The following is a 13,026-nucleotide window of genomic DNA, read 5'->3' as shown; positions in this document are numbered from 1 at the left end:
GAAGGAAATTTCATAGCTAAAATGAGATTCTGTCAGGCATTTGAACTGTACTTCCAAAAATCTCCTGTTTTCTTAAATAGTTTAAGGTAAGTTTAAGGAAAAGTACCATTTCATTATGGTACAGTAAACAGTATTGCTGTATATACATATTGCATGATTGACTGATGCAGAGCTCACGTGTTAAGTCACAGTGAATTTTCTAAAATGTTTTTTTAAAAAGGGTGGGGTGAGTAGGCTGCTTAATGAAAAAGTCTGACTCACTACAACAAATCTCTCAAGGTACAGTCTTCCTTTACAAGACAAATTATATACCATATCATTGTAAAATTATAAATAGTGAGCAGAGTAAGATGCAGTTGTTTAGATTGTTGGTTTTTTTCTAAATGTGAAATACTGGATAATTTATGGAGGAACCCTTTTTGAAATACTGGTATCTCTCCACCATAGAAATTGAACACTTGTCAGTAACTTACTGTCACAGAAAGTTGTTGCTGTTCTGGTATCGTGCATTCTTTTAGCATTATAAAGACACTTTTTGTAAGAAATTTTGTAGAATTCAGGTATAGTTAAAGTGAATGGATAATTGCAAATTAAGTTTAATCCTAAAAGGCATAAATTTTGATTATAATAAAATTATTTTGGCACCATATGATACCTGTGTCTTGACTAATTGCTTCTGTCATTTTGGTTTTGTGTAGCCTGTCAATATAAATTGGCAGTGGAACGGTACGAATGGAACAAACTGCAGAGCGTGAAGTCCATAGTACCCATGGTCCATCTTTCATGGAATATGGCTCGAAATATCAAGGTCTCAGATCCAAAGCTGTTTGAAATGATAAAGTAAGTTTTACTTCTTTGAAAATTTACTGTACCCGTTTCCTCTTCAAGCATAAAACAATAGTTGATTTCTAAGGAATCCATTATAAGAGTTTTTCATTTCTGAGAATCAAGCCAAAAATATTTTCTATCTGTTAGAATTAATTTATAGATACTGTTCATTTTATTACATTGTATTTGATACTACAGTGGCATAGCTTTAGAATTATCTAATTATCTTTTTTGTTAAATACACCATAGACCAAATACAAAAGTTTACAGAAACAGTTGACTTAGATGACAAAAGCTGTTCAGAGTATGTACCATAAAAATAACAAAATCAGGTCATCAACCCAAATACTAAAATTAGAAACTTTAGTCGTTTTTAGAGCAATAAACCTCATTTTACATTTCTAGAACTTCTAGTTAGTGCTCACACTCTGTCATTTGGAGATCAAGTATAAATGTTTTTAAGCAAAGATAAGTAGGAAAGTCTCCTTCCCTTTGCTATTTCTTCTGAACAATTAAGCAATTGATGTGTAAAATTAATAGAGTTTAGTGTAATTTCTCATACACGTATTCCAAAATGCAGGAATATTCCAGGCCCGGTGCATCTTAGGCAATTTTCTTTAAGGAGTTCATCTTCAAGCAAATATAAATTATACAGCAGCACCATTATACCTAGGTTGAGGAATGAATGGATATTTCAGCGTATATTTTAGGCTTGTGCTAAAGGAGGCAAGGGAATGAATTCCAAAGGAGGTGACTCCCATCAGAATACTCTGGTAGCAGCACTCTGTTCTCCTTTAGCCTACCAAAGGATCTTCTAGATTGATCACTTACTCTTTTGAACAGACTGGATCCACAAGCACTGAATCCTTTTATAGTTTGCTTCAAAAGGGACCTTTGATAAATGGCTGTGTTAACTTGCAAAAAAAAGGGCAAAGAGAAAGGATTTCTTTTTTTCCCCTCAGTAGGGTCTCAAGGTCTCTCTGAGAGAGAGACCTTTTTACAGTAGGACTTTAATTTAGGCATAACATCTGTTACAGATATATGTTACAGATATACTCTGGTTTCTCTTCAGACCGTATAAATCTTTCGCCTTTTACTAAAGATTTCCGTGGAGAGGTATTTTATTGGGAGCTGGGTCTCTTTAGTTTGGAGAAAAGGAGACTGAGGGGTGACCTCATCAATGTTTTCAAATATGTAAGGGGTGAGTGTCAGGGAGATGGAGTTAGGCTCTTCTCAGTGGTGACCAGTGATAGGACAAGGGGTAATGGGTGTAAATTGGAGCATAGGAGGTTCAAGTTGAATATTCAAAAAAATTTTTTTACTGTAAGGGTGACAGAGCCCTGGAACAGGCTGCCCAGGGGGGTCGTGGAGTCTCCTTCACTGGAGACATTCAAAACCCGCCTGGACACGTTCCTGCACGATGTACTCTAGGTGGTCCTGCTCTGGCAGGGGGGGTTGGACTAGATGATCTTTCGAGGTCCCTTCTAACCCCTATGATTCTATGATTCTATGATTCTATGATACAGGATGGTGGAGTTGGGTAAATGTTAACTTTGTAAGGATGTTGGAAGTGGAAGGCAAGGAGGAAGGTTTGTAGTCACTGTAAAGATAGATTTTCTAATAGCATTTATGTGTGGATATTTTCTTAAAGCTAGTTACTAATATCTAGGGTAAAGAAATTCTTTGCTAAAGGCTTGACAGTCCCTTCAATTAAGCTATTAGTGTTGGTAGTCAGGATGCCAGCTGTCATAAAAGGGAGAAGAGAACTTCCAGTTTACTTCAGTTAAGCCCTGCACTCGTTAGTTTTCAACCAAATCCCAAGTTTCAGACTGTGTGCAGAAGGGAAGAGAGTCCAGTGATAAATTCTGGTTTCCAGCATTAATTAGCAATACCATGAGATAACTCACCGTTTTGGTCACTTCTATAGTTAGGATATAGTTGTTCCTAGAAATGGGTATTATGAGAATAAGCAGTCCTATATGTGACTGTGCCCTTGTAAGCCTCTTGGAAATGCAGATACCTCCATGAATCTCCTTAGGACAAGAAGACAGTTGTATAATTTTTTTTCCTGCCTCTCTGCAGGAAAATAGCATCAGCTAGCAAACAGCTGTTACCCACTACTCCTGGATTTTATTATGTACAAATTACAGACAACTGTGTGCATATATATGTGTGTGAGAGTATATGTGTGTATAAAAAAGCACTTGAGAAATAGTGATTTCTGATACAGCTACTTAGAAGTTCAGCTTGTACAGCTGATTTTTCATTTGTCATCCGGGAAAAAAATGTGTCACTGACACAGCTGTCATCTTTCTGCCAAAATGTAGATCTGTATCTCAATTGCACATAGAAGATACCTGAAGTTTTTAGGTAGTTTGACTTTGTCTCTGAGGCATCTTAGGTACGAGAATAGTGTAAAATAATAGCTCTTGGAAAATGCTAAAAATTAGTTTGTCATTCCAGATTGAAAGATAAATATGTCTTACTAGGTTATGCAAGAGTAACCATTACATAGGCATAAAACTAAAATGTAAGTACACATACAAGTATTGGAAACCAGATTAATGATGAAGTGAAATAGAACTTCATTAGGGGAAAAATACAAGAAAAATTTGTTTTGGAAGAATTCTGAAGCCTCTTTATGTTTTTAGTTAACATGCATCGCAGTGCTGAATTCCTAGATAAAAGACAAAGACCCAAAACTGAAGCTTTCTTATGAAATGTTTTATGAAGGTTTGATATTAACAGTGGAATCATGAGGAAGAACACAGGCTGACAGAATGATTTAAAATTTCACCATCAAGAAGAGAAAAATTAACTGCAAACCTCTTAGATGTGTAGTAGAATGGCTTCTACAAATGCATCTGAGGAAAAGAAGAATTTTAGACGTAGTGGGAACAGAGTAATTAAGGCTTAAAAATTAATTCAGAAGTAGCTGAAATGCCAAGTTATTTTACAAAAAATAGTTACAGAAACCTAGAAAAACATGGAAGAAGTGATTTTGCACAAAATCATATAGCCAAATAAAAACATTTTGTTATCAGTAGGAAAGATATATACTGAAAGATACGAAGAGGTCAATTTTGCATTGCCATTGGGATGGTCTCCACACCTTGAAAAGTTTTACTGGGTATGTGAATAGTCAAGCAGGTTTCTCACTGCCCTCATTAGAATAAATCAGGGCAATGTCCATTTTAGATTTTTCTTCTCTTAAATATTTGAACTTGACTTGACATGATTTACTCATACTCATTATACCAAACTTGGAAAGAACTGGAGAGAGTGATGGTCAAGATTTTCTTTTTAGCTACATTCTTACTGTATAATAATACAAGCAAGCCTGCGAAACTAAAAGCTGATACGGCTTTACTTTGACATTGTGACTCTGCTCTAGATACTTATTTGACTTTCTTTAGGCTTCCTGTACTTGAGGAAATTGTGGTGCAATTTCAAAGTGGCAGTTTGTATGTTTTCTCCCATTCTTTGACAGCATGAAATAGTTCACACTTACATTTTCAAGTGCCATTGCTAGGATCTGAGTTTTATCCAAGAAGGGAGAATTCACCTTCTACTTTGACTCTTTACTTTGATTGCAAATTCAGCAAACATTGCAGTGGTGTTTTATGTGGGTTAGCTATATTTTGGGCAATTCTTTCTTCACAACTGTAACACTAGAGAACTCTTTGAAAATAACACTTTGAAAATTCTTTATAAGTCAGCAGTGAAAAACAACGGTGGCAAGCATACAACAGTGTGCAGATGTGCTTCCAGTTGTTCTTTGGCATATCCAAAGACTTTTCCAGTTACCAGCACATGAGAAGAATGGTACCTTTTACTTTTATTTTTATTTAAAATCAGTCTGCATAAAAGAATGCTATACCAATGTTACAGAACTTGTGAGAAGGCCCAACACTGTCACATTCAGTTAGCCATAGCATCCGAAGTCCTATTAACATCAAACTTTCAAAGTGTTGAAGGAGTTACACCTGAATGAGCTGTTTGGCTTCCTTGAAATTCAGTGTATAAATATACAGTGATAAACATAGAAACACAATTTCAGTTTTGCATTATTCTTACCGTGATGGTATTAATGAAGCCACAGACTTGTTTTGAGTGACAGGGAACAGTCAGAATGTAAGTTGCCAGGAGGAGAGTGTCTCAAAGTAAGCCCAGGATTCTATTAACTACTTGGAAACACATGAGAGCAGCATTGTGAGAAAACAAACAAACAAACGAACAAAGAAAACCCCAACACAGAACACATATGTTACATGTTTAAGGCTTCAAAATAGGAGATGGATCAAGTTGAAAACATGTTGGTAGAACTCTTGAGCCCTTTGTTTTCTGTCCAATGTTTATTCTTCTTACATATTTTCAATCTTCTTCTGCATTTGATGATCATGTAATGTAATCACCCACTGGAGGAGAAAATGAAAGGCTGCAAAGGCTGCAGCTCAGGTAAAGAGGATGGCTTGGAGCTAAAAATTAATGTAAGAAACACTGTAATTTAGATGTCTGGCGACCCGTTTTGCAAACTTTTTTAAGAGAACGTGTAGCTCATATAATACTAGAAAACAAATTAGATTTTTCTAATACAGAAGGGAACTCTATAAAATTGTGAAGGAAAAATTATTTCTTTTTTTTAATCCTTTACAGAATTATGGCAGGCAAGTGTTTAATTTTTTTTCAGTGATAGTTTTTTTCTTTTGAAAGGCCACTTACTGATAGATTTTATTTCCACTGTGTACAGAGTAATTACTGTCAGAACTTTGGTTTTCAGTTTAATTGAAATTTTAGGAGTGTTGAGGAAGTATGAGGGTTTCTAGAATGTTAGTTAAAAACAGTTCTTTGGATAGGCTGTAATAATTAATACAGAATGTAAACAGTTATTTTGAATTTGGCAGGCCAAACTAATTTCTTGCTGACAAACTCATCATTTGCTTTTTAAATATTCAGTTGCTTTTTAAAACACATTGTTTTATTGTGCTGAAAAGATCATTCATGTGTTCCAGTCAAAAATGGAGGATATAGCCTGTTTGCAGAGCAACTTGCAGTACTGAAGTGGAACATAGTCCATAAGAAAGGTCCATAAGCATGTAGTCTGACTTCTGTGTAACTCATAAGTCCAGTGGTTGTTATTAGCCAGTGGTTTCTGAAATCCCAGAGGAAAAGGAAACTTGAGGTTATTGTAGAGTCTTTGAAGACATTTAAGCCTGCTTGAATTTTGCTGTGTAGTTGAATATGAATGGAATATCCACCTGATTTTGTTTGCAGGTACTGCCTGTTAAGAACTCTCAAACAGTGTCAGACACTGAGGGAAGCTCTGATTGCTGCAGGAAAAGAGATTGTCTGGCATGGGCGAGCAAAGGACGAGCCAGCTCATTACTGTAGCATTTGTGAGGTCAGTAAAAGTCCATGTTTGGCTTGTGTGCTACTGTCATATTTGTTGTTTAAATGTTGTGCTGTCTTTTGTTGTTGCTGTTTTGAATTTTCTTTAAGTTGTAATATCTGCTATATGCTATAAGCACGTATATGTGAGGCAGTACTGTCTTTAAAGGATTTATCAAGCTGTTTTTCTAGATGTAGGCTGTGTTTTTCTACAGTATCTTCCACAGTTCTTTCCACAGCATTGTTATTCACCAGGTCGATTTTCAATTCTCAGTTATTACAGAAAGTTGTTATCCCTTCCTGCAAATAACTTGATCTGCTGAGCTTCGTTTTAGAGGTGTATCTGTCTTCATTTCAGAAGTCAGCAACAGTTCTAAAAGAGAGAAAATGTGCATACATTTTCCTCACAGGACATACCTTTTGTTGAAATTTTTTATTCTACTTTCTGTTAAGAGTTCCTTTAAAGTATTGGATAATAGTTTTCATGAAGGTTACAGGAAAAGAAAGTCCCCTCCTGGAAATCAATTCCTAGTCATCTTCTAACTGAGCCTCTTGGGCTAGAGGAGCATGTGACTGAGTAGTAAAGAAATAAATCACAAACTTCTTCTGCAGACAAATGTGAAAAAGGAAAATTATGTATCATTGTTATAAATCTTACTGAGTAACCCCTATTCAGAGTATGAATCTTGCTTTGTCAATACTGACTGAAAGCTTTCCCATAGCTCTGTTCACACAGACACCCTAAGTGTAATATTCATGGTTTTACAATATTTCACTTCTCTGCATGAGCCTTTGGAGGATAGATTTTCCCAGAACAAATGTAATTTTTGTCATTGCATGCACAGGGTAAGCATGTAAATCTTACAGAAAATACAGCTTTTATGGTTTAACTTGGAAAAAACAAAATTGTAACAGCTAACCTTTTGTTTCCTATCTAATAGGTGGAAGTCTTTGATCTGCTTTTTGTCACTAGTGAGAGCAATTCTCGAAAGACCTATGTTGTACATTGCCAAGACTGTGCACGAAAAATAAGCACGAACCTGGAAAATTTTGTGGTGCTAGAACAGTACAAAATGGAGGACTTGATGCAAGTCTATGATCAATTTACATTAGTAAGTCAATTTAATAAGCGGGTGCATAAATATATTATTTGTAAAGCAGTTGTAGACTGTCTTGGCACTCCATTGTGTGAGTTCCATGGACTTTCTGATTCAAATGGAGGTATGGGTTGTGTGTGATATTTACAGAACAAAACACTGAAGAGTCAGAATTATGTGAACTAGTACGGTAACTTACTACAGAACATAACCACTGAGTTTTCAGGAAAAGTATGATGTTACAATTCATAAAGTTGTGGCTTTAAAAATCCAATAGAGATCACCTGAAGACCATAACTGGATCAGATGGAGATGGGAAGAATCAGGACAGTGAAGCTTGGAGAAACTAGCACCAGGTTCAAGAGCATCTCTAATACATTGGTTGTGGTATGAAGTCAGTATAGCAGCAGAGCATCCTATGCACTCAGACCCCTTCCTTCCCCCCCCCTCTCCCATTCCCTCCCAAATCAGCACTGTCCTTCTGCTTAGCAAGTGGATGCTCTCAAACAATTCTGTCTTCTGGCTTGGGGCCTCCTTTGCATTTCAATTTAAAGCAAAAGCCTCTTTGCCATTATAGCTTTGTGCTATATATGGCAGCCTCCTGCTTTGAACTGTGTCAGCACAACTGTCCTAACATTTCACCCAGGTTTCATTGTTTCAGGCAAAGATGTCTTGTTTATAATCACAATGAAAGTGATGCTGGGTTTTTTTATAAGCCTTGTCTTTCTGTCAAAGGAGACAAAACATTGGACAAAGCTTTATGAGAATTTCATGTTGGATGAAATGCAACAGCCCAGAAATGGCTGAACCTTTTGATTCATTTCCAGGTGCTGCAGAAAGTGTGTGTTTAGACAATTATTTTACCTAATGCTAGCATGACAAGTTGTGACCTTTTGAGCTAAGGCCTCAGTGTTCAGCAGTAGAGGCTCTCGAAATTGCAGGACCACAACCTCTGAATTTAATTCTCTTCATTGGTCCTACAGAGCCTGAGGTGGTTGAACTTCAATTCATACTTCTAGGAGCCCATTGGCATTATAGTTTGTGAATTACTTCAATTTCAAAGTGATAATCTGTTAGAACAAAGCTTGTAAATACCTACTTGTTCTCAGCTACATCATCCAGTTGAGTGGAAATGGGCAAGAAAGTTTCTGTATGGAAAAGAGTGGGGAAGGAGGGATATTTTGTTGTTTGTGTTTGTAGTATTACATGATACTGTTCCTAGAACAGGGGTTCTCAACCTGTGAGTAGCTCCCTTCCCCATGAAATCTTGTACCTGCAGCCCTAAGGGGAATCTCCTGTGAAATTGGTGTGCACATTCACTTTTTTTTAAAGGCTACAATGCAATATTGGTTGAGAAGAGTCCTAGCCTAAAAGTGACACCTATCAGATCTAGGAGAAGAGCTGAGGTTTGTTACAAAGTCACAGGACTAAGATATTCATAGATGGCAAAGGTGCAACAGAGACTCTGTTTGGGGTAGAGTATTGGGAACAAACAGAGGGATTAGGTAGTGTTGGTGTTTCATAGGTAGGTAGTGTGGTATGACTTGAAGTGTCTTTAAAGACAGAGCTGCTTCTTGAAGGGATCGATGAGAGGAAATGCCATCAAAAATTCAGTGTTTTAGTGGTAATGCCATGAAATACTGGAAAGTAATTAGGTATCTTCTAGGTCTTCTCAAAGCAGGCAGGGAAAAGATACCCACATTACTTCACCCTTGAGGCAGTCCAGTGTTGCTTCCAGGATTAAAAACAACAAAACAAACAACAACAACAAAACTACACAAAAAAACCCAACTTTCTCCCCATGTCAGAGAATCTGAGAACCTTACCACAGGTATCCTAACTTTAGGGTCATATGCTACTGTTTAGGTAAAGGGAAAAAAAAATTCAAGCCCACAGGGTATTTGGAGAGCCACAAACAGACAGTCACCTCCACTGATAAACAGGTTGAGAATCACTGTTTTAGAGCATATAAGGATTTATCTATACTGAGCCCACATGGCACTCTTTACTGCCACAATAGGAGTTTATTTTGGCAGCTTACATCATATTAACTCAGGCACCACCACAACATACTGCAGTCTGCAATATTTGCAAAATCTTAATGCAGAGTAGTTGTAAACTGTGTGTTATACTGGAGTAAGATGAAAAAAAAAAAAGCTCTTACCCTCTTTAAAGAGTCCTGAAGTGTACAAACAGTGTGTGTGAGTTTGAACTCTCATAGTTGCAATTTGTGCAGGTCTTGGTTAAACGATTGAGTTTTACACCCTTGTAGAAAAGGTAATTGAATGTTTTCTTTTTCAGGCTCCTCCATTGCCATCCTCCTCATCTTGACATTTTTTCATGGACATTAAATGAAAACTTTTCTGATATTCAGGAAGTGACCCAGTTCTGCACCACTGATTTTTGTAGCTATCCCGTAAGGCTGCTGGCTGAAAGCTGTGTCTATGCAACCTTCCAAGTGCGGAGTGTCAACCAACTGGACAGGAGAGAGCACTGCCTCCTACTCCAGAACTCAAAACAAATAAAGCTCATCCAGCTGTACTTCAAAAAAATAATTCCATGTTTTGTATATATCTGACAAAACTGGCAACATTATACAGACTACTGACTTGAAGACCACCTCTTTTGTATTTCTCTGTTTCTGGGCTGATGAGTTGGTTTCATCCATTTTTCCCCTTCAGAATTTCCCTTGGAAAAAGTACTAGCTTAGCTGGTCATTTCTTTGTAAGGTAGTTAGAAATTTTAAGTCTTTCTTTGGGCAACTTTCTTTTTTTCTTTTTTCCTTTTTTTTTTTTAATGTGAAGAGTTAGGTGATATAAATTTTTTACTGCTTTTATGTTTTTCTGTCTTGTTTTGAAACCATGACGGTTACACTTTTGGTTCCTAAATAAAATTTAAAACAATTAACAGCCAAGTCACAAAGATAAATGGGTTGCACATAGACTAAGGAATAAACTTCAGATTTGTGATTTTTGTTTCTAATCTTGATGTAAATTTACACTATTTATAAATACATATTTATTGCTTGAAAATATTTGTGAATGGAATGCTGTTATTTTTTCCAGATTACCTGCCATTGAAATTTTAAGGAGTTCTGTAATTTCAAACACTACTCCTATTACATTTTCTATATGTAAATAAAACTGCTTAGCATTGTACAGAAACTTTATTAAAATTGTTTAATGTTTAAAGTTTTTCTATTGTTTGAGTTTTAAAAAGATTTTATGTACAGTGCCCAGTTTTTGTTCCTTTTTGAATCTGATTATATATATTTTATATATACTCTTGTGCTTGTGTATATATATAATATATATAGAAACTCGAATATAAATATGTGTATAAAGATTTAGAGACTAAATTTTTCTCGTTTTAAGTTTTACATCTATGGTAGATTTGAGGTGTCTACTGTAAAGTATTGCTTACAAAAGTATGATTATTTTTAAAGAAATATATGGTATGTATCCTCAAGACATAAAATGACCTTCAGACTGGTTTATTGTTAAATTGCACTTTTTGCAATAACAGACCAATAAATAGTTGCTGCCAAAATGTAGTAGTAGAAAATAAGTAATGGCTAAACTTTAAAGCTCTTCAAGAAGTTACCATCTTAGACAGGAAGTTTGGCACTAGTTTTAGAGGGGAAATGAAAAAGGTGAATTTAAGTGGGGATGTTCTCTAGAATTCAACCAAATTGCAACTTATATATTACAGTATGTTCTATCAACAGTTGAAAAAGTTAAGACTGAATCATCTTGGCGTCACTGTTGACCCCAAAAAGGGCGTTGTTTTGTGGTATTCTATTGTATTTTCACATATTTTGTAATACAAATTCACTGGTAAATTTTTGAAGCACTAGGTTTATTTAGGACAAGTTTATAATATATCATTGTAACAGTTTGCAGTTTTAATGATGGTATTTATTTTAAGTTGCTCCTTTCTCATTAGCTTCTTGAAAATGCATTAAATCTAAATTTAAAAATTGATAGCTTTCGTATCGATCAGACTTGACTGATGCAGAGGGTTCTGCATCAAACCATTTCTCATAATTTCTCATTAGTGGGGTATGTTAGTGATTGCATTGTTAAATTTTCTGTAATCAATGTGAAGTGTTAAAGGCACAGAGCATGCTGATAGTTTCTTCTGAACAAAAAGAGTCGCCTCTTAACATTGTAGCTTCGGACGAAGGGTGTTTTAATGAAGAATAAGTACAGCTCGTCTCATGCTGTTACAACAGTTTAACCATAGTTCTGAGTGACATTCTTGCTAGTTCTTACACCAGTTGGACAAAAGGGTATAAGGAAAAGCATAACAAATGCTCTTGCCAGCAAAACTGTCAGCTAGCAGTTAGGAAGCCAGTATTTGCAGTTCTGTAAAGATGTAAGTCTCAGCTCTTGATAACAAACTCTACAAATCATAATTTTTTTTACTTATGTATTTTATGCAGTCATAAATATTGTAATCTTGACAAACCATGCTGCAACTGAAAAGCTACTCCTTTACAGTAGTCTTAAACCCAAATAAAAGCAAGATAACTTACCTCAACTAATGGTAAACGAAAAGTCCTCGTTTCTCAGTGCTGTAAAAGAATATTGCTAACTAGGAAAGAGCTGCTGCATGCTGATCAAAAGGGCATTGTGCCTTTCCTCCCCTTTGGAAAAGAGAATACCCATTACCAAGGAAGGAAATTCATATTTCACCAATGAACAGATAGACCAAATCAGTGGAGCATCAGGCAGGATTGCTCACTCTGCTTGAAGGTTTTGTCATGAGTTTGAATTGCTGCAGGGCTTTAATGTTTTGCAGTTTTCATACTTCTTAATTACACTGTGCTCCTAACCAATGGACAGCTTTGATCTTTAGGCTGCTACGATTAAGCTTTTGATTCATGTCATTAAAAAAGCACAAGTTAATATTTTTCAATTGTAGTTATTATGAAGCACTTCTGCTTCTTAAATTACGAAGTGCATCATGCAGGTGAAACGTTTGTAATGTTGGGTTATTTCCAAGCATTAGTAGTTGGACAGGGTGGGATGGGGGAGAAGTCTTAATTTGAATGGAAGGGACTGAATTGCTTTCTGAAGAACCTAAGTCTTGGGGCTGTTAAGCTCCACATCTGAGCCATACTGGAAGTGGTTCTGATTTGTTCCTGGCTACAAATTACAGTAGCAGGCAAATTAAATTTTGAAAGGATGAAAATGGCCAGAGATGTGGCATTCATTGCAACAATTTTTTAAAGGTACAGGCTAATAGAAAAAAGGCATTAGTAGGGGATAAAACCAGAGATACAAACGGGTGTTAAGAAAAATAGTCAAAAGTTGAATTAAAGAGGCAGTTAGAAATAAATAGCAACATTTGCTACTGAACTGTGGATGTGAGAGCTGTCCTGGAGGAGCTTGACAACAAAGGGATCCCATAAAGGGGGAGAAGGAGTAGTAGCATATTTCCAAACTTAATTCAAGTTCTTCTGTAAATATATCCAACAGAACTTTTCATTTTAAGGTTTCCTTTAGGTTCATAACTTGGGAGCAGTATCTCTTTGGGTATTTTTGAGAAGCAAAGTCATAACAGAGTTTACTTTTTAGAAGTAGTGATGTTGATAGCTATATTAATAAGTATTCAGAGAAAGTGCCCTAGAAAGTGAGGACTGTCTAGGGACACAAAAATTCCCAAAACTTCCTGAATGTATACGGCAGATTACTTGTTGATCCTAAAG

General features: G+C 36.0%; 1 protein-coding gene and 1 non-coding gene across 10 annotated transcripts in view; both read left to right on the top strand.

The window, feature by feature from the left end:
* The window catches only part of KDM6A (lysine demethylase 6A), a 161,009-nt gene extending 149,142 nt beyond the window's left edge, over positions 1 to 11,867 (top strand). For 4 of the 9 annotated variants that reach the window (XM_030465748.1, XM_030465735.1, XM_030465765.1 and 1 more), the window contains 5 exons: positions 699 to 840; positions 6,103 to 6,229; positions 7,158 to 7,328; positions 7,591 to 7,669; positions 9,615 to 11,867. In XM_030465748.1, the coding sequence (XP_030321608.1) occupies positions 699 to 840; positions 6,103 to 6,229; positions 7,158 to 7,328; positions 7,591 to 7,647 (497 nt within the window). In that variant the 3' untranslated portion in view covers positions 7,648 to 7,669; positions 9,615 to 11,867. Of the gene's footprint in view, positions 1 to 698; positions 841 to 6,102; positions 6,230 to 7,157; positions 7,455 to 7,590; positions 7,708 to 9,614 lie in introns of those variants that run through there. The other 5 variants (XM_030465758.1, XM_030465741.1, XM_030465728.1 and 2 more) reach the window with 3 other exon arrangements.
* On the top strand, positions 1,881 to 1,983 carry LOC115600474. The gene has a single exon (XR_003989001.1). It is a non-coding gene; the product is annotated as a U5 spliceosomal RNA (small nuclear RNA).
* Positions 11,868 to 13,026: the final 1,159 nt, after the last annotated feature.

This window comes from Calypte anna, chromosome 1 (assembly GCF_003957555.1).
Source record: "Calypte anna isolate BGI_N300 chromosome 1, bCalAnn1_v1.p, whole genome shotgun sequence".
NCBI classification, from domain to species: Eukaryota; Metazoa; Chordata; class Aves; order Apodiformes; family Trochilidae; genus Calypte; species Calypte anna.
Note: the sequence above shows the minus strand (reverse complement) of the source record. Positions and strands in the feature narration are given on the sequence as shown.